Source organism: Balaenoptera acutorostrata, chromosome 11 (genome assembly GCF_949987535.1).
Source record: "Balaenoptera acutorostrata chromosome 11, mBalAcu1.1, whole genome shotgun sequence".
Taxonomy (NCBI): Eukaryota; Metazoa; Chordata; class Mammalia; order Artiodactyla; family Balaenopteridae; genus Balaenoptera; species Balaenoptera acutorostrata.
The window spans coordinates 72,461,350-72,484,029 of record NC_080074.1 but is presented as its reverse complement, the minus strand read 5'-3'; the positions used below and the strand labels follow the sequence as shown (position 1 = coordinate 72,484,029).

The 22,680-nt window shown below is 37.4% G+C and overlaps 1 protein-coding gene across 3 annotated transcripts in view; it reads right to left on the bottom strand.

Annotated features, from left to right (window-relative positions):
* Nucleotides 1-22,348, bottom strand: part of YAF2 (YY1 associated factor 2) — a 66,390-nt gene extending 44,042 nt beyond the window's left edge. The window contains exons 1-2 of one of the 3 annotated variants that reach the window (XM_057555843.1): nt 22,141-22,348; nt 21,562-21,687 (exon numbers count right to left, since the gene is read on the bottom strand). In XM_057555843.1, coding sequence (XP_057411826.1) covers nt 21,562-21,586 — 25 coding nt within the window. In that variant the 5' untranslated portion in view covers nt 21,587-21,687; nt 22,141-22,348. The remainder of the gene's footprint in view (nt 1-21,561; nt 21,688-22,140) is intronic. The other 2 variants (XM_057555842.1, XM_057555844.1) reach the window with 2 other exon arrangements.
* Between the last annotated feature and the right edge of the window lie 332 nt (nt 22,349-22,680).

The following is a 22,680-nucleotide window of genomic DNA, read 5'->3' as shown; positions in this document are numbered from 1 at the left end:
AAAATCATTACTCAAGAAAAACAAACTGAAAATGTAATTCTAATGAAAATCTTAAGTTTCAATCTTGTTATAAGGTAATATTTGTATTTAGTAAAGGTTGACAGCACCATGTCAACCGATTTTTCCTAGATTCCCACTTAAAGATACAAATTGTCTTGGATAGATTATATCCATTTTTATATAAATCTGAGTTTTAAAAAATAACAGTAATTAATGTATTAGCTTTTTTTTTTTGGATGAGTCAGGATCCTTTGTTTTTATTTTTTTTACTTTTTTTTTAACATCTTTTTTGGAGTATAACTGCTTTACATTGTTGTGTTAGTTGCTGCTGTATAACAAAGTGAACCAGCTATACGTATACATATATCCCCATATCCCCTCCCTCTTGCGTCTCCTTCTCACCCTCCCTATCCCACCCCTCTAGGTGGTCACAAAGCACCCAGCTGATCTCCCTGTGCTATGCAGCTGCTTCCCATTAGCTATCTATTTTACATTTGGTAGTGTATATATGTCAATGCCACTCTCTCACTTCAACCCAGCTTACCCTTCCCCCTCCCCGTGTCCTCAAGTCCATTCTCTATGTCTGCGTCTTTACTCCTGTCCTGCCCCTAGGTTCTTCAGAACCTTTTTTATTTTAGATTCCATATATATGTGTTAGCATACGGTATTTGTTTTTCTCTTTCTGACTTACTCCACTCTGTATGACAGACTCTAGGTCCATCCACCTCACTACAAATAACTCAATTTTGTTTCTTTTTATGGCTGAGTAATATTCCATTGTATATATGTACCACATCTTCTTTATCCATTCGTCTGTCGATGGGCCTTTAGGTTGCTTCCATGACCTGGCTATTGTAAATGGTGCTGCAATGAACATTGTGGTACATGTCTCTTTTTAAATTATGGTTTTCTCAGGGTATATGCCCAGTAGTGAGATTGCTGGGTCATATGGTAGTTCTATTTTTAGTTTTTTAAGGAACCTCCATACCGTTCCCCATAGTGGCTGTATCAATTTACATTCCCACCAACAGTGCAAGAGGGTTCCCTTTTCTCCACACCCTCTCCAGCATTTATTGTTTGTAGATTTTTTTCGATGACGGCCATTCTGACTGGTGTGAGGTGATACCTCATTGTAGTTTTGATTTGCATTTCTCTAATGATTAATGATGTTGAGCATTCTTTCATGTGTTTGTTGGCAATCTGTATATCTTCTTTGGAGAAATGTCTATTTAGGTCTTCTTCCTATTTCTGGATTGGGTTGTTTGTTTTTTTGATATTGAGCTGCATGAGCTGCTTAATGCATTACCTTTTAAATGACCCATTCAGGCAAACAGGGGCACTACACAGACCTCAATTTCTAACTGTAATACAGAGATAAATGCCAAAAGGGCCATCTAGTTAACTAGATTCCTAGTTAACATCTATTCCCTGAAAAGTAAGCAAGTACATGGCATGAAGGTCCTACATGTTTGGATTGATGCAACAGATACAGGAGCAATAATCCAAATATTTTATCCTTACGGTATAAGCTAGTATAAAAGTTGTCTTTAAGAACTAAATGATAATTTCCAATTTTAATTTATAGCAACACATGCAGTCTCCATTTAGACTCAGATCTTATGAATTGAAAATAAAATCAAATGCATTTTTAAAAATAATTTGAGAATCAAAATATCTTGAAAATATCTTAAGGTAACCAAAAGGTTCACTTAAGAAACCAGAATTCAAAGCTGTTTGTTGTTGTTATCATAGCATAAGCTCAACTAAGATGGATTTTATCAGAACAGCTGAGAAAAGACATTCCAGAAATTAGGATACTCTATTCAAAAGTATCCTCTGTAAGCTCTAATAATTGTAACGCCCATCCACAAAAAGGTACTCCTTAGTAATCAAGAACCTAATCAAGTGTTTCACTAATGAGAACCTACTGCATAAAATCAATTTGAACTTTTGAAAAAACTGTTCAGAAAAAAAGAGGGCTTCCCTGGTGGCGCAGTGGTTGAGAATCTGCCTGCCAATGCAGGGGACATGGGTTCGAGCCCTGGTCTGGGAGGATCCCACATGCCACGGAGCAACTAGGCCTGTGAGCCACAATTACTGAGCCTGCGCGTCTGGAGCCTGTGCTCCGCAACAAGAGAGGCCGCGACAGTGAGAGGCCCGCGCACCACGATGAAGAGTGGCCCCCACTTGCCGCAACTGGAGAAAGCCCTTGCACAGAAATGAAGACCCAACACAGCCATAAACAAACAAACAAATAAATAAATAAATAAAAACCCAAAGTTAAAAAAAAAAAAAAAAGAGTTAGCTAACTTTCACTTCCACTACTACCCATTAGTTTAGACATTATATTTTGGCCGGAAGCAACTTAAATTACAACTGGTTTTGTGATTCCAAGTACACTATTTTCTAACTTTCAATTAAGATTTAAAATTCTAATGTAAGGTATTATAGCTGTGGAAAGTTGTTCGTGGTAAATCCTGGACTTGAAATCCTTTAGCAGTGTAATAAAATTCAACATCATAGATATATTCACACGTATTTCAGTGACATTATTGATGGTTCATAAATATGGGGGGGATGTGTGTACCTCAGTTAACCAAAATGAGGTCAAAGGTGAATTACACACTTACTTACTAAACAATGTTATTTACAGAAACTGTCATCCTTTTCTGCTCCTTAAACAGCTCATCAGATAATCCGCTTCTTAAAGTTTCCTTTCCTTCAGCCTTATCCACTACTTAGCTCTACATGAACCCATAAAGAAACAAACAAAAACAGTACTATTTTCTTGTTAACATAAATTAACCTAAAATCAAGATGGAAAAACTGTATTTATCTGTAAAATAGGGGTAACAGCAGAACCTACTTCACAGAACAATTGTGAGGATTAAGTTAATAAAAATATAAGTAATGCATTTAAAAACCATGCCTGGAATCTAACCATATATCAAATTGTAACATAACCACCCAGAAACGGAATTATTTTCAAATGATTTTATATATCTTTAAAGAACTATTAAAAAAATTCTAAGTTTAGAGATTTAGTGTTTGTATTAATTTCGGTACAGCTGGCTCTCTGTATCCGGGGGTTCTGCATCCACAGATTCAACCAACCATACATCAAAAATATTCGGAAAAAAAATTCCACAAAGTTCCAAAAAGCAGAACATGCTAACAACTATTTACATAGCATTTACATTGTATTAGGAATTATAAGTAACCCAGAGATGATTTAAAGTATATGGGAGGATGTATGCAGGTTTATGTGCAACTCCTACACCATTTTAGTAAGGGACTTGAGCATCTTCAGATTTTGGTAACCAAGAGGGTCCCAGAACCAATCCCCCATAGATACCAAGGGATGACTGTACTATAACTTTGAGACTATATTCTTTATATTGCAAGATAAAGAAAATAAGTAATTTATGGTATTGATCAGGAATCACGATGTGCAGCATGAAAGAGATACAAAAACACATTAATATTAAAAGAAGTACAAATACCACTTATACAAAAATGCATATAATTTGGAAATAGTTAAGAAAACATTCTAGACAGTAGTTACTAAGTAAATCACTATCATTATCCTACCAATATATAAATTATATCTGCTAATATTACAAAATCAGCCATTCCATTAGATTTACTAGTAAAGAAAGCTCCTCAGACCGTTAAAGTTGCCAGAAACATTTACACAAATCATTTTCCATGTTCCAATACCTGATTTTTATTTATAAGCTAGAATTTTAGAACTGCAACTGCTGACAAATTCTAAAAGGAAAGTATGAGAAAAATAGTACATATTCATGTTCTTGACTGACATTAGATGGTAAAGATACTAATATTCAATCTGTTCAGAAAAGCTGAAGTGGAGGGATGCTAGCAGGTAAGCTCTAGGTCCCTAGAACCCCTGCTCTGGACAGAACAGCTCTCCATTTATCTATTTTATATTTTGGGTTTCCTCCATAAGCTTCCCTTTCAGGAAAGAATTCTGCAACAACCACAAAAAGTTTTAAACTTCAAAGGACCGTGTGATAAGCAGCCTTTAAGATGGTCCACATTGATCCCACCTCCTGGTATGCATGCCCTTCTGTAATCTCCTCCCTCTGAGTATGGGCTGGATTTAGTGACTCACTTCTAAGGAACAGAATTTGGCAGAAGTAATGGATGTCACTCCCAAAATTAGGTTATAAAAAGACAGTGGCTCCCGTTTTGGTGACTTTCACCCAGATATCTTGCTTTGGGGTAAGCAAGCTGCCATGTTGTGAGCAGCCCCATGGAGAGGCCCACATGACCAATAAATTAATGCATCCGGCCAACAACCAGAGTCCTGAGGCCTGCCAACAGCTGGAAGCAGGTATTCTAAGGCCTGCCGACAACGCCGAGTGAGCTTAGATATGGATCCTCCCTCAATTGAGCCTGAGAGATCCTGAGCCAGAACCACCTGCTAAACGGCTTCTGAATTCTTGACAAGGAAGGAAAGAAGGAAGAAAGGAAGGAAGGGAGAGAGGGAGGGAGGGAGGGAGAGAAGATCATAAATGCTGATTGTTTTTGGCCACTGAGTTTTGTGGTAATTTGTTATACAGCAACAGGTAACTAATACGGAAAGCATTACAAAGTAATTAGTATTAAGCTAAAAGTTGCAAAGTGAATATTAATTATGTTCCTGAAAAGGAACTCACAGAAAATATGAGTTAATGGGTGGAGGCCCAATTTGGAATTTGGTTCTTGGTTTTTAGGTCCAAAAATTCAACCTAAAGCTAAGGCAGATAAGACTCAACTGAACTATACCAACCAACCTCCTCAAACTGATTAATAAATCACACGCCACCTTCCAGGGCATTTCTTTCCCAACAAATCTGGACGGAACCAAAGCATTACAAAGAATTGCATAATGCACACAGTCTAAGTGTGCAGCAGCCCTGAAAACTGGTTGTTGTGTCTACAAGCTACTTTTTTTAATTGAAATTTTTTAAAGTTTAAGATGCAGTTAACTTAAATATAAAGAAGCCTACATTACTACAACCCCAGAATAAAACACCATTCTAGCAACCACCAAATAACATCTCTCACTTCCTACCACCTCCTGTACTATGCTAAACACTAACCAATTGGCTGTGTGGCTTTTCTTTTTATATCATTTTATGTTCTAGTCATTCTTCCTAAGGATACCTTAATCACATTAATTGATCTTCAACAATATTTTGATCTTCCTAATTTGACAAATACCCTAGTCCCATAATTAAGCACCACATTTTATAAACCATATCTGGTATCATGGGATACTTCTGTAGAAAAGTAATACCCTCTATTCTTAATAGTTTCTAGTTCAAGGAAACATTTTCCTGATCCTAGTCCAAAATGTGAGAAGCATTAGTCTTTTCTTAGCTAATTATAGTTAGTATCCAAGTTAAAGATCGGTTGGCCAAAAGGTTCGTTCGGTTTTTTCCATAAGATGGCTCTAGTAGCACTTAGTTGTCTTTAACTTCATTCGAAACAATTTTGTTAGACTGTATGTGACAGCTGTCATATCAGCGTGCATTTTAAAAAAAGACTTATCAAATTGGTGAATTTCTGTGTAGCCATTTTAATACTGAAGATGGAAGAAAATAAGCAACATTTTTGGCATATTATGCTTTATTATTTCAAGAAAGGTAAAAACGCAAGTGAAACACACAAAAAAGATTTGTGCAGTTTTCTGAAGTTTCATGCTGGAGATTTCTCACTGGACGATGCTCCACGGTCAGGGAGACCAGTTGAAGTTGATCAAATCGAGACATTAATTGAGAACAATCAATGATATACCACGCGGGAAATAGCCAACATACTCAAAATATCCAAATTAAGCGCTGAAAAACATTTGCATCAGCTTGGTTATGTTAATCGTTTTGATGTTTGGGTTCCATGTAAGTTAAGTGAAAAAAAACCTTCCTGACCGTATTTCCACATGAGATTCTCTACTGAAACATAATGAAAACATTCCATTTTGAAAACAAATTGTGACAGGCAATGAAAAGTGGATACTGTACAATAATGTGGAACAGAAGAGATGGTGGGGCAAGCGAAATGAACCACCACCAACCACACCAAAGGCCGGTCTTCATCCAAAGAAGGTGATGTTGTGTATATGGTGGGATTGGAAGGGAGTCCTCTATTATGAGCTCCTTCTGGAAAACCAAACAATTAATTCCAACAAGTACTGCTCCCAATTAGACCAACTGAAAGCAGCACTTGACAAAAAGCGTCTGAAATTAGTCAACAGAAAACGCATAACCTTCCATCAGGATAACACAAGACTGCATGTTTCTTTGATGACCAGGCAAAAACTGTTACAGCTTGGCTGAGAAGTTCTGATTCATCCGCCGTATTCACCAGACATTGCACCTTCAGATTTCCACTTATTTCAGTCTTTACAAAATTCTCTTAATGGACAAAATTTCAATTCCCTGGAAGACTATAAAAGGCACCTGGAACAGTTCTTTGCTCAAAAAGATAAAAAGTTTTGGAAAGACAGAATTACAAAGTTGCCTGAAAAATGGCAGAAGGTAGTGGAACAAAAGGGTGAATACGTTGTCCGATAAAGTTCTTGGTAAAAATGAAAAAACATGTCTTTTATTTTTACTTAAAAACCAAAGGCACTTTTTGGCCAACCCAATACACAAAAATAACAGCTAACAATACTCTGAATGCGAACAATTATGTCAACACGATAAGGAAATCTAACTCTTACTCTGCAGTTTCAAATACTTTTTCTCACCTTTTCTGACCATAATATTAAAATTAATCTAACGAGATTCTAAGCCCTGTATTAATTTTCAAATCAATTTTTAATAACTATCTCTAAAACATAAGTGCATATTCTTGATGTAAAACAGATTTATTTATTTATTTTAAAATAAATTTATTTATTTTATTTATCTTTATTTTGGCTGCATTGGGTCTTTGTTGCTGCACGTGGGCTTTCTCTAGTTGCGGCAAGTGGGGCCTACTCTTCATTGCATTGCGTGAGCTTCTATTGCGGTGGCTTCTTGTTGCATAGCACGGGCTCTAGGCATGCGGGCTTCTGTAGTTGTGACTTGCGGGCTCTAGAGCACAGGCTCAGTAGTTGTGGCACACGGGCTTAGTTACTCCGCAGCATGTGGGATCTTCCCGGACAGGGCTCGAACCCATGTCCCCTGCATTGGCAGGCAGATTCTTAACCACTGCGCCACCAGGGAAGTCCTGTAAAACTGATTTATAAAATAATGGCAAATTTTTCTAATATAATAAGTTTCAAATAGTCTGAGGTCAACAGTAATAGTGCAACCTACTGACTATATTCTAAATAATAACTTTGTTATTCAGCACTCATAAAATCTGAATTATGGACATTAAGTTAAATGAACTTACACTTCTCAAAAGAGATAACCCACAAGTGGGCTTATTAGAGCTTGTCTAGCATGGCATTAAAAGGTCACAAAATTATTTTTTGCCTTAAAAAAAAATCTGAATCATGGATAACATCAAATCCAATATACTCCACAATGACTACCACTTTACAGACCAAATATACTGTACAGTTTTATGAAAAGTGCTGTGATTTGCTTGGTTAGCTGATCTAATGTTATGATTCATTCCTTCTAAAAACAGAAGATAAGAACTTCTTCAAACTATACACGCTCCCTCGCAATTAACTATGCAGTTTTCCAAGAAAGCGTTCCAAGTTGTTGTACTTACCACTTAAAAAATTCTTGATACCAACATGGATCCAATTTTTTAAATTAATTCTATTAATTTCTATAACCAGGAGTTACCTGTAAAAATAGAGGCTTGGTGATATTTAGGTAAGAATGCTCTAGATCATTAGAGCACTCTTCCTTGAAACAAGTTAGTTAGTAACACAATTTTACTCATCTCCTGACCTACCATTATTAACCTCCTTTATTAGATATAATTTAGAACTGTTGTAACTACCATGGAAAGCTTAGTGCAAGCACTATGCAGGATTATAATCTTGTTACAATTTAAAATATAAATGTTAATGCAACACTTGTTAAAATAAATATTACACAGATGCAAAGGAAAAATTAAGATTCTGATGAAAGTAAAAGCCATTTGCCATGGCCAACCACATCCCCTCCTTTTGAAAATATTCTCTTCCCTCTATTCCCATAACATTACACTCTCCTGGGCTACTCACTCCCTACTTAATTTTTCTTTCTCCTCTATTTCTTTCTTCTTCTTTGTAGGATGCTCTTCTTCTACCACCACAAGGAAGTGATGATGTTTCTCAAGTTTCTGTCCTAGGTTCTCTTTTCTCATGCTGTTCTATCTATTCTCCCCTTGATCTGTCTAGATCTGTCTCACTCCCATGGCTTCAATTTGGTCATGTATGCTGATGACTAACAAACATATATTTATAGCCCTGATCTCCTTCCTAAGCTTAAGCCCCAAATATCCAACTGCCTCATAGATCCCCCTTCTCAGATTTCTCTCAGATGCTTGAAATTCAACAAACCTAAAAGTGAACCACTACCTTCCCCAAAACCTGTCCTTCCTCTTGTTTCCGGTCAGTGACAAGTACCACCATTTACCTAGCTGCATAATTAAGCCAGAATCCTGGGATTTATCCTTGATTCTTCCCTCTCTAAAACCCAACTTCCTATCTCTCACAACCATATCCAACCATCCATCAAGTCCTATACATCTTCTACTAAACATATCTAGAATCCATTCACTTCTCTCTCCTACTGGCATTATCCTTGTTTGGGCCACTATTGTCTCTTGCCTAGACTACTGCAACGGCTTCCACCAAATGGTTTCTCTACCACTAGTTAAGATTCAACACAATAATCACAACTTAGAATAAAATGCTACTTGCTGTGGTTTCAACTATGCATTGTATCGATGACAAAAGAAAACATTTTTTAAACTGCTGAAAAAATTGAGTATGAAGGTTAATTTAGGTTGACACAAGTTCTTTTATGAAGTAAATGGGCACAATTAGACATACTCTACCCAACTCACAGGCCGATGAAATGAAATGAAATGAAATGATGTAAATGTTCCTTAAAAACAAGTGGAAAACAGTTTAAAGCAACAACAGAATCAGATAAACGATAAAGAGACTTTGCAGTTCAGTTAAGCATTGTCAGTACCTACGCGAGACACAATGACAGACACTGGGATTTTTTATTAATATCATTTACAATTATTACCATTATTATTAACTAAAAACTATGTTAAGTTCCTTACATCATTTATCACATTTAAGCATCACCACAAAGCCCTATGGTTATATGACCATAAATGGCATGGTGGGGATTTAAACTAAAATGTGATTCTGGACCGGTCACGCTACTCTCAAGGAGATTACAGTTCAGGGAAGGAGAGAGAAACAAAATGAAATATTTTCAATAAACTGTGTAAACATAATCATCACATTTTGCACATAATGCTTTAAGAGTAATTGAAAGGGCATTCATTCTGGCCTATGGATAAAGAAATGCTTCTTGAGAGAGATGATGCCTTGAGCAATCATAAAGAATAAGAAAGAAACTGTGGAGGATAAGAAAGTACAAAGCAGAGGAAATAATATAATAAACAACAAGACACTGTGGCCTAAAAAAGACCATGACCACGCCGTCTGACCATCCAACCTTGAAAGCAGACTTACTCTTTAACTCTGACAAACAGTTAAAAAAAAAAAATGCTGCTTTTAACTATTCAATTCTTAAGTCTATATACACTGCTTACCACTATTACACTACCAAAGTACTTTCTAGATGCAAAAACTTTTACTGGTAAGGCCCAAATGTTTATGTGACAGTCCACATCAGCTTAACACACACACACACACACACACACACACACACACACACACACGAAGGGCAGAGAAGAAACAGGGAGAGAGGGAGGGAGGAAAGGAGGGTAAGAGGGTGAAAATATCCCTGAAGCAATTTGTGGAAGTATTATTTTTTAGTAGAAAACACTTATTCTTATGTTCTGGTTTTGTCAGTCACCCACTAGAACCCACACATTTGACAATAGGGACTGTTATATATGGAAGTCCATTATTATATTACCACTCATGTATTTGACTGTTTCAGCTAATATTTTTTGAGGACTTACTGTATGCCAGGCACTATGCCAAGTACTTTACAAGAATTATCTCATTTAATTCTCACAACAACACTTGGTTGTTATTATCATCTCCATTTTACAACTGAAAAAACAGGCTCAAAGTTAGTAACTTTCACAAGTTCACACAGCCAGTAAGTGGTGAGACTAATATATAAGCCCATATAGTTGAGCTCCAGAATCAAAACTCTTCACCACTATACTACATAATTGCAAGCAACTCATAAATATCGACATTCTTTTCTTTTTTTTGCTTTCCATTATCATGAGTACACATAAAAATTAAAAACAAATACACAGTGGAAAAATAAAACTAGATATATTTTCCTGCACTAAAAACATGTATAATGAAATCCTACACAAGTGGAAGATGGCAAGATTACAATTAAAATGTAAATTACCAAGGAATATTACAGAAAAGTGCTGTGTGAATCAGAGACATTAAGTTTACGAAAAGTTGGCAACAAGGGAATACTGAGCAAATTTGATAACCACATTCATATAGATGATGAAATAGCCTTAAGTTTTATCAAAAAGTACAATTTGATGACATTATGAATTTAAAATATTTTTCATCTGTAAGTTGTACTGCTCATTACTCATCTAATCAATGATTATAGAGTCCTGGGCCTTATCAGCCTTGGTCTTAAAAAGGAAAGCAAAATGTCTAAGAAGATGGGTGAGAAAAAAGGAAAGGAACAGGGAAGAAGGGAGAAAGGAAAAAGGCTTTTCAAAGGGAAAAGCTTCAAATCTCCCCACCACTATACAAAACTCATTATTAGCGCTTCCCTTTGAAATGTGAGGCTAAGAAGTCCAGTCACAATTAATCCAGCCTGTGCTGAGCAGAATTTGAGTGGTAGAAGGCTAAATGGATGGAACAGGGCAATGATTCTCAAAAAAAAAGGTTTTAATAGCAAAACTCACTTAGGAAATAAAAATTAAAAGAGAAATCCTAACACATAAAATGTATAAGAGCATAGATGATCTGGCTGAAGTGGAGTGTGGGAACACAAAGTCCCACTTATTTGCTCCTATTGGCAGCCACTGAGATAATTTCAGGAGATCTCGGGGCTCCAAAGAGCACAATTCAAAACCTCTGGGTCCTTCTGAGGGAAGGACAGCTCTCTCTACGCCAAGAAACCTGTTACTTGACTCTAACTGGCAAACCCATCTCATCCTTACTGCCTTATTTCCAGCAACTTGCTCTCTCACAGGAGGCTTCCCAAAGCTGGCCCTGAAAGAACAGTACGTCTAAAGGAAAGGATGGCTGTGCGTTCAATGCTGTGCTAACATCTCTCTGGCCTGAGAGATGTTATGATGGTGAGCATTCTTATTTTCCTCCTTATACTTTAGTATCTTCAATGAACATGTAACACTTTTATCATCAGAAAAAGAGCTATGATCTTAAAGAAATAAATAATTCTATCCCCCATGCCCAGGTTACTTATATTCACGCTTGAAACTACTACTTTATTCAGATTTACCTAAAACAGGAAAGATTTTCTAGTAAATAAAGAAATGAGAACATTTTAGAAAGTAGGCTAGGAGACTCTGGGCCCTGGGTAGACAAAAAGTAAATAACAAAAATGGATGGAGAAAGATGAAAAAATGACCAAAACAACTTTGCCTACTTTGCAAATACACATAAAGCTCTACTTCCTGAGCAACTACTTCTCTGGCATTGAATATTATCTACTTGCTGCTCTTTTAGGTTGCTCATTGCTAGTATATCCTATAAAGGATGATTTTGTGTAAAAGAACCCTGATCAGACTATAAAATATGTAAAGATGAAGTGATTTAACTCATGTCTAAAAACTGTCAGAGAACTGTATAAATTTTTTATCATACACACACATTCACATACACACATACAGTCAAATTTGTAATTTGTTATACTATTAGAGATTCTTAGAATTTATGTCACAAATAAAAGAGGGAAATAATATTTACTGGGATTTTTCTCCTAAGAAATACTATGATATCAAAGAGGTCAAGATATACAGCACAATAAACGTTATTGTAAAAGACATCAAAATGAAGTTTGACATTTTAACTTCAAAAATATTTCTTAAAATAGAGAAAACAATTGACTGTCATTTTGTTCTTCATTCACTATAGTGCTAGCCCAGATTTTAACATAAGTTCTTATATCAGTTGTAAGTAGTAGGTTTAATGTTAGACGTTTTCAAGATGTACAGCACTAGATACAGGTATAATGAAATTTACAAGAAGAAATCCTTAAGAAGTTACTTGCTACAAATTTGAATGCTACCACAGCAAGGTAATAAAAAGGACTTAGAAATCCAAACATTTGAACCTAGCACTAACCAGCTATTGACCTTGAACAGCTCAATCTTTCCAGGCCTGTTTTCTTACTTGTCAAGAGGCTACTAAGCTAGAGCCATGAGTTCCAACAAATAGAAAAGACCTCACCCAGCAGATTGCTATGCATTACCTGGCAGTTCTCTAAGACTGCAGCACAGCAAGAATCCTCCAGAGTTGAAAATCCCAGACGAAAGGGTTTGGAAACAATAGTGGCCTCAACAATTTCAAAAGTTTAAATACCAACATCTCTACCCCATACCCCTCAAGATCTTCCCCCTGAAAATTATCTTATCTCTACCATTAAGGTTTCAAGAAATAAAAAATAGCCTGTCTTCAGAAAATGACTAAACACTTTGGAAGCTCTTAAAAGGTTCCTTCCAGCTCTAAAATTCTCAGTAATTCTGTAAATTTCCATAATAAACAACATTACAGAACAAAATGCCTACTGAATCTTTTAAAACAGATGATTATCAACCACAGAGCATATATAACAAAAGGTAGAGATTTTAGCAATCATGAAAGCCAATAAACAAAACACTGTTAAGTATTCAGTAAATATTTGTTAAATGAATAATTTAGTTTCAAAGTCACAATGACATAATAATATTTTACACACTTGTAAAACCACTAACATTACAAGTTATAAAAGATAATTATTTAAGGAAAATGTGTCTTTAAAAAAAAAAAACACCTAAGGTTTCATTGAATGAAAACTGGATACCCCAAAGAATGCTAATCTTTCTACCAAAGTCTGTTGGCCGGATATCTAACCTTGAAGGAAAGAGGAATAAGCAAAGAAACCTAGAATAAGCATGTGCAGAATTCTAGAATTTTGTTCACTTCTGATAATTTATTTCCAATAATTCACACATGTATATAGGAGGGTTCTTTTCCAAATAATGACTTAACCTGTATCACAATTCCAACTTTTTCAAAGCTTATTTTAAAAAAATAATAATAACTTTTCCTTTCTAATACCTATATTCCTCTTTCAACAAACCTTTACTGAACACCTATTATTTCCCAGGCACTTAGTTAAACATCTTCGAAAAAGATAATGAAAAACTCATATTCCTCTTAAGAAACTCATAACGAGAGTAAATGCATACATCTAACAGAACTATAGTATGCTAAATGATAGAATAAAGGTAAGCATCACAAATTGACTTTGAGGAACTATTCATTCCAGGAAGAGAATACAGCCATCCTCCTCTCTCAAGTTAATTTGTCCCATTGAGAGAGAATACTCAGCTTCATGAGAAAGACAAAATCAATTCTGGGTTTATGAGGAAATGCTGAAGCTAGATAGAGATCACAATCAGAGATATCAACAAAAAACACAAAGGAAGGCAAGTTTGGGATGGGCTTAGGAGAATGTCACAGGGACTAGATATGTGAGCTGGATATTGAAGGATAAGCAGTTAACGAGGAAGGCAAAATAACAAATTCTAGAAAGATATCAATGACTAATCTTTTTAGCTTGACTGAACAATTAGAAATAGTAAAGAAGCACAAGATGAGGGAAAATTCCTTTTTTATTGAATGTCTGCCTATTTCTATAGTTACATAGGTGTCTGCTGATTTGTACAATTCATTTATCTTTATAAGTAACATGTTCATAGATAAAATAATACTGTCTCAGTCATAAGGTAAAAATTACTTCCATTTGAATTATAATTAAATTTAATTCATTCCATTAATTTTAAATTCAGTGTAGTTCAAACAAATGCAGAATCTGAATTCTAAACTATTTTTCAATTAAACAATCTCAAATACTACAAATCTATGTTTAGTATATTTTAGTTTTTGATAGGCTCTTGACATCAACTATTTTAACTTTAAATATCATTTAACGGAGAACCCACAATTTAATAGAGTAATAAAATATATTTTATAATATGCTGTACTCTTTCATGACTTCAGTAGTTTAGGAGAAATACTTCTCATTTTCAGCTATACTATGTAAATTTCAGTAATCTAAATAACAAGACCTAAAGAAAAGGTTGTGAGGTGATAAATACATAATTTTCCAAAGTTATACCTTAAAAATGCTAAGGTATTCATGTACAATGTCATCCTTGAAATAATGCTACCACATGAAACTTATATAATGGTATATGTCAATACAAAAAATGACAAAGCTAAAAATGTTCTAAAACGGAGATAAAAGTTATATTTTCTCTTGTACACATACATGCTTTTAAGAATGTATATAAGAACAAATAAAATATGGTAAGACGTGCTAAGTTCTTTATGTTTTTATTTAATCTTCAAAATAATCAAATACTGTGTTATAAAAATACTATTCCCATGTTTAAATAAAGACTCAGAATCACTCATCTCAGTTACTCATCTAACTGTAAAAATTGTGCTTTTAATCAAATAACACAGTATCAAAATATGAAGCAAAATTGTGAAAATAAAAATAATGCTGAATCAATAAATACCTACAAATTATGGACAAAATAATCTGGTAATATTGTTACAAATATAATCTCAAACGTTATTGGAAAAGCAATGGCAGGTGGCAAATAGTAACAGTCAAATTTAAAAGAACATTAATTGACAAAGTTTAAATGCCTACAATGTTCCAGGTACTTTACTAGCTTCTGGGGATACCAAAGTGAGTAAGACAGTCCCTGCCTGGGGAGAGCAGGCAAAAATCTAGACAGTACTGCATTCTCTAGAAATAATTATCTACACATACACATAGATACACTGAATCAACATGATAGTGGGGGTGGTGCAGGCATGATTGTAATCCCAGAGGATTTCTTTTAAGAAGTACCATCTGACAGAAATACTTGAGTACTGATGCAGCATAGGATTGGTTGGGATACACAGCAGGAACTGAAGCTAGCAAGGCAATCTAGGCATAGATTATTATGGCCTTGAACACCATGCTCAGGAGCTCAACTTTTATTCAGTAGTCACTAGAAAGGTCTCAATTTTTTTTTTTTTTTTAAATACAGGGAGAACAACATAATCACACAGGTTTCAAAAAAAAAATACTGAAAATAACGTTAGCAGCATTCTGGAGAAGAGACCCATTTGTCCAATAATTCACGAGAGAAATGATACGGGCTTCTAAATTACAGTGATATAAATTGTAAAAAGGACAGATTTGAGAGCCAAGCCAAAAGAAGACTGGACACGAGGGATGACGATGAGTTAGAATCAAAGTTGAGAAAAAGATAGTTTCTAGCTTAGGTTAAAGAAAGTTTATGCCCCATACAAAATAAGGAATAGGGAAAAGAAGTCAAGTTTGGGTAGGCAGAAATTGATTTCAGAGATGTATAAGGAAAGCTAGGAAAAAGGAGTGTAAGAGATGTCAAGGAAGGAGAATTTCAATTTTTAAAAAAGGCTGCCAACATCAAATACTACTGAGGTGACATGGAAAGAAGACTAAGATTAGGTCCCTGAGTTTAACAACTAGGTCACTAGGTTATATCAGAGCTCTCACCCAACAAAGGATAAAGGAAAGGGAAAGAATGCCTGCCGAAGTAAACCTGCTGTATACAGAAACCAAAGCTAATAAGACTCTATGCCAATAGTGCATAAACTTTTTGGTTTCAGGATCTCTTTATACTCTCAAAAGTTAAAAGAGCTTTTGTTTATCTAGGTCTTATCTAAATTAAGAAATAAATTACTATATCGAAAATAAAAACTGATAAAAAAATTTAAATATACATTACTTCATTTTTTAAAAATCATATTTTAATATAAATAATATACTTTTATGAAAAAACCCTATATTTTCCAAAACAAAGATAACCTTGTGTGAAGAGTTGTAATTGTATATTTTTAGCGGTACTTAACTACCCGGCTTAATAGAAGACATCTGGATTGTCATATCTCCTTCTGCATTCAATTTGTTGCAATGTGTTGTTTTGTTTCAAGAATATGAAGAAAATCCCGACTCCCACAAATATGTGGTTGAGAAAGGGAGGAGTATTTTAATAGGCTTTTCAGATAATTGTGGATATTCTTCTTTCATACTAAATAAAAGCACAACAAAGAGCTGTTTCGCAAACGTTAGTTGCATATGAAATCTGGAAGCACGTCAATGAAGTTTTCATAGTGTTCCCTTAAAATCCACTGGTTTATTTTATACTTTGAGTGGATTATCTATGCATGGTTTTGTAACATCATACGTCGGTTATTGGGAAATACTGGTTTACTGAGTTATGCAAATTTTCCAAATGTTGACAAACCACATGATAAAATATCAGAAATTATATTCATTGATATAACCATCTGATATCATCTTTAAACTACTAGGAAGCTCTTAAGCTCACTGTAGTGGTTACAAGTTTTCAAAAATTCTAATTTTCACTTGAAAGCTCAATTTTTATCATTGGCAACAAATATTATCAATTGTTTTCCCCGAAGTGACAAACTTACTGTGTTCATTTTTGAGAAAATTGCTAAATATCCGAGTCTGAATAACCACAGTTTGCCAGGCATTCTCTCAAATAAAAATAATGTTCTATGAAAGAAGCTAGTTCTGCTCAAAACTCAAACAACTACAAACAACTACAACTGCTCTCCCGCGACTCAACCACACTAGTTTGGGATGCAGCAGGAGTGCTTTACTTGTACTTCCCCGTTCATCAGACAGAACATTAAGAAAGACTCAAGACTTGCTAAAATTAGTCATTTTTACTGCTTCGTGAACAATATTCTTAAGCGAAACTAGCATTATTTTTACTGCATGTGCATGGCGGTGAAGATTACGATGAATATAGCAATGTGGTGCCACTGCTTTGATTTATGCTAAAGAGCCAGCAGTTTCACTCACCATTACCTCTGCACCACCTCCTCAAGTGTCAACAGTGAAAAAGGCAAATAACATCTTAGTATGATTATGAACTCCCTAAAAGGTCCTCAGGGACCCTCAGCATTCATCAGCTCACACTTTGAAAACCACTACTATCCAAACACTAATCACTTTCAAAATTTCTCTTAAACAATGAACCCGTGTGACTACTCTAACCCAAGATGTAGAGAGAAAAACAAACCAACCAACCTCCTAGAATAAGGAGTCTCTGAACAACACCTGTGTGGTAGCTGGAAAGGCTCCTCAGGTAAGGGAGGCTCAGAACTCTGCATTCTGAAAAACAGACTGACTGAGATGGTCCGCAATTCTTTCCTCACATTCCCACACCAAGGGTCTAGGAGAATCTGTGCCAAGCCTCAAATTAGAAGACAGAAAGCAAGTATGACAAGACAACAATGACACTGAAAAAGAGTTTTATCAGATGATAACTGGTTTAAGTTTCTTCAAAGTGTGAACTTTATATTGTTTACTTCCATTTTATAGAAGCTGAAATAACTCATTCTTTTTAACAACAGTCAGATCCTAACCATAATACTTGTTCAATTATAAACACTATTTTTTTTAAACAAGAAAATTTCACCTCTTCAGCTCACACATAAAGATTTGCTAATACTACCTCATGTACAGAACTGGTTACAATTCAAAGTGTTTCTGAATTCACAGCAAATCATAAAATTTTACAGAAGAAACAAACATCTATTTTGCTCAACACTGTACGTCTAGTACCTAGCTCAGCCCTCGTACAAAATAAGACGTTCAATAAAAAATGCTGAATGTTGAAGTGGTTGAAATGAGATAAGAACTCACTGCCAGACTCCTAGTGTAACACCTAGTACTCTTGCTAATATGTGAAATCTTTCTCATCATTCTCTAACATAACATCTCTGAGAAACCTAAAGGGACTACTACAATTTATCCTGAGAAAATATAACATTACCTGTTACGCTTGAAATTACATTTGAAAGCCTTCTCTGGACTAGGTGTTTTATAGGTTCTCATTTAGATCACAGTTTAAAACCAAAACAAGTAGCTCTAACATTTTCATTTTTAAATATCTGCGATCTGAATTAAGCATTAATTTCTATTCCTATGTGAAGTGGCAATAAGATACGAGTCTAACTCAATACATTGATTGTACTACCCTCACACACACTATACTAAATATTTCTTTTTCTCTGATGATTCAGAATGGTTCTTGATTTCTTAAAGTTTCTTAGGTTTATATTTGAGACACTTATTGCGTTAAAAGAATCTGAAATATAAAGATGAAGGAAATTGTGTAGTACCTTTGAAAATAACTGTCACCATAACTTTTTCATATTTTTCCTGTCAGTTTGACATTTATCATTGATTCTTTCACAAAAGCACAATGTAGAAAACTTTCAGTTTTGAACTATCTAGTTATTTAGATTCTAGATTTTAAAAAAGATTAGTCAAATTTAAACTAATTAAGGCCAGCAAGTACAAAATTAAAATTCAATCAGAGAAATGGCATACACTTAAAGAATATAATTTATCAATTTAGGAATTGAAGCTACTTCAAATCACATTTCATTTTGAAATACTGCTATGAACATAACCTCATTTCATTCCATACAGTTATTCTGCAGGAGAACATGACCTACCAGGGATATTGCCAAAGGAAAAGGTCATCTGTTGCAATACAAAGGATTTGAATTAGATATCCTTTAAACAAAAAAGACTGTCCGAAAGACTTTAAAGGGAGGTCATGGACTCCATCTTGTCTGGAGGTTTAAAAAGAAAAGATTTTTCAAACTTCTGGGATTGGCTTAGACTTGGCCTCACATTTGGTGACTAAGACAAAATCAGTTCAAAGGTGAGTCTGACCCAAGGGATTCCAGTCCTGTTTGTCAGTCATACAAACAAGTAATTAGTAAACTGCATCCCTCTGCTCTGCAGCTATCCAGTCCCTGCTTTCGTAACTGCCAACCTTATTCTTGAAATTACCCTAACTGCTAATTAACATGTCAGTCGTAGAGAATTATTTCTTCCAACTACTGAAACTTTTGATTCTCCAGTGTTATGTAGTCCTTTAATCCTGTTTTTCTAACATTACCAGAGAGACAAATATTTTGTGGTGCAATCAATATCTGCCCTATTAACAGTGCCCTGTTCCACTGTTCTACCCAAACATGGATTCCACTCTGAACTTCAGAAACAGCGGGAGAAAAATAACAGGTAACAGAGAAATTAGAGCTCTTAGGTTTAACTTAGGGCCAAAATTAAAAGAGAAGAGACAAATTCAGAGAGAAGAAGGAAGAAGCTGAGAGGGTCGTAGTGTAAAACACTTACTTTTAGGAACAGAGTGTCCCTTAGACTTCTGGTGAGTTGCCCAGAGCCTCTTCAGTTTCAATCCAAATGACAATGCTTCTCTGAGTCCTTCTCAAGTAATGTTTCCACCACTAAAAATTGGATCTATAAGAGCTCAGATGTACTGGTAAGAAATGTCAGGGGCCCCCATGTGGGCCTCAAGCCTCTTTTAAACTAGGCCCACTTCTCTGTCCTGGGCCAACTCCCCTGTGCACTATATTCCTTCTTCTTCCAGGTGCCAGGTATTCGGCCTGTTTCTTCTCTTCTGAGCTGCCACCACCTACTCTATTTCTCAGGGTTCCTCTAACCCCAAGACTGGCTGTGGAGTAGGACACCAGCTTCCCCCCTTCCTTGCTGTCCCTGCAAATAAACATATAGGCTCTTCTAGTTTCAGTATTTTTCTAATGGCTACAAGAAAATAGAGAGGGAACAACAAAAAGCAACAATATCGCACCAGAGATTAAGATTATAAAAACTGTCTCCACATTAAAGTTCCTGCCTTTTCTGAAAATTGCTTATTGGGCGTTTGAAAAAGTACAAAGTACTAACATAGATATACAAATATAATCTAAACCAAATCCAACCTTATATAGACTTAGAGATACAAAGATACTCTGCTTTTCAAAATACTTAAATCACGGGTCCAAAAATAGTTACCACATTCATTTTAGCAAATGGTACTTCTTTCTTTTTAGCATGTTCTGTTATATTCCCTTGAATTTAGTAGCTGTTTGAAAATTTGCTTTTTAAAGGACATCATAAAAATACTTAATATATTTTATCCAATGTAATGAGAATTAATATACGAAAAGCATATTGTGGTTTACAAAAAGACAGGTATGTCAAAAGCAGCTAGCTTCACGCAGATCTTAAAATTTCAAGTTTTTGACAACCATTTATGTGTTCACATTTAAAAATTTAATAAAATGCTATAAATGGTGTTTAAAAATCTGGATATCTCATTTTTAGGAATCTAACTCCTACTGAATATATTCCTCTAATGTTACTATTGTATAGCCCTTTTTAAAACAAGAGTATATCGCATTAGTATACTCGTAATAGTCCAGTTTCTAACAGACTTTAATCAAGAATATATGTCATCTAAATATTAGGCCATAAATCACAGTAACTAAGTGCTGGCAGATCAAGAATGTCACAGACTTTGAATTTCCTGAACGATTTTCTTTATCCACTTAATACACTTAAGTGGTTTTTTAAAAGACTCTTATCATACTGTAAGCTTACAATAAAATACAGACCGAAAATAAGCAGAGATCATTTTATCCCATTTGTATAGTCTAACAGATTGCCATTTAATCAAACTAAAGATATTCAGATACTTTCAGGAAAAATGTGTCCCTGTGACTGGGCTCACCTCCAACTATTTATTTATACAATATTAGAGAACTTGGGATTAAAAACACTACACAAACCGCTGATCTGACCCTTCCAGACGTCTATATAAAAAAAAAAGGAAGCTTAATCTGTTGTGGATTCTATAATCAGATACTTTTTTGAGGAACGACATTAAATGACATCTTCTGCTCCTAAAGAGGATTTCATGGTTTTTCTTTGATTCCTGCACACTAACACAACAATGCAGCCAACGTTATTACATCCGGACTGTGTGGTGGGGAAGGGGTGGGGAAGGGGGGGGGGCATTACACCCAGCGACACGAATTAAATCGCAGTAGCTAATGCCTCCCTTAAACAATTTATTCTCTCTTGGCAGCAAAAAACGTTCCAGCCTCTTCAATTACCCCTCACCGCAAAGCATCACTTGGGTCGCGATCAATCTGACCCAGTTCCTATCGCGGCCACCACCTCAGGCTCGTCTCCGCCCGCCAGGTCTGCCAGTGTCACGGGAGGGGGCGGCGGCCGCAGGGGCGTCCTCGGCGCCGCGAGCCGGTGGGCGGGCGCCGCGCGGGGCAAGCCCGGGACTCACCGGGTGGAGGTGCCCTTCCGCACATCGCACATCATGCACTTGAAGGCCTCGGCGCTGTTCCGGAAGGTGCAGACGCTACAGTCCCAATAACCCTCATCCGAGGACGGCTTCGGCTGCCGCTTCGGCCTGCAGGACACAACCCGGACACGACGCGGCGCGGGGTCACCAGCGGGCCGCGCCCGGGCCCCGCGGCCGCCCCGCCTCGCCCCCCGCCCCAGTCCCGCGACCCCAGCCCTGCAGGCCCCCAGCGCGCCAGGCTCCGGCTCGAAGGGGGAGGGGAGTCAGGAAGGCGGGGGCGCGAGCGCGGCCGCAGCAGCAGCAGCAGCAGCAGCAGCAGCAGCAGCCGCCGCCGCCGCCACTGCCGCTCGGACACCCCGAGCTGCCGCTCCGGCCGCCGCCATCGCGACTCCATTGTGGGGCGGCCGGCGCCGGCCCCTCACGCGGCAGCGCTCGCGCAGCGGCGGCACCGCCCCCGTTTTCGCCCTGCTGCCCGGGCGGCGAGCTAGGCGGCCGCCCGAAACCCGGCGCAAGGGCCCCGCCGCCTGCACAGTCCGGGCCCGGGGGCCCGGGCGCTGTTACCTGGTGGGGCTCTTCTTGTCTCCCATGGCTTGGCTACAAACGCACGCCGAAGAGTCGCCGCCGCGGCCGCTCTGTTTGTCAATACGGAGGATAATAAGCCGGGCGGAAGCGGGCGGGGGAGGAGGGAGGGGGCGGGGTAGGCCGCACCGCCGAGCTCCGGAGCCGCCGCCGGATCCCACGCAGCCTCCAGCTGTCGGGGAAACTCCTGCCTGGGCCACGTGACCCGCGTCCGCCAACCAGCGGCCGCGCCGGAGACTTCAAACGAGGCCAGCGCGGCCCAGCACTCGCGGCGAGTTCGCGGGCGGCGGCGTGGGGGTGGCCGCCGCAGCCTCAGGCGCGGTCACCGCCTCTCCGCCCGGTGCCGCCCGCTTCCTGTCGGCATCCTGGGAGCCCCTCCAGCGAGAGATGCTCTGTCATCCTGCGCGAAGCCTGGTCCAAGGCGGGGGCCGGCGTTCAGAGGTCAGCCCGGCTCCGGAGCAGAGTGCGCGACTGCGGTCTCCAGGTAGAACCGCTTTCCGGGCTTGGGCGGTCCTTGGCGTC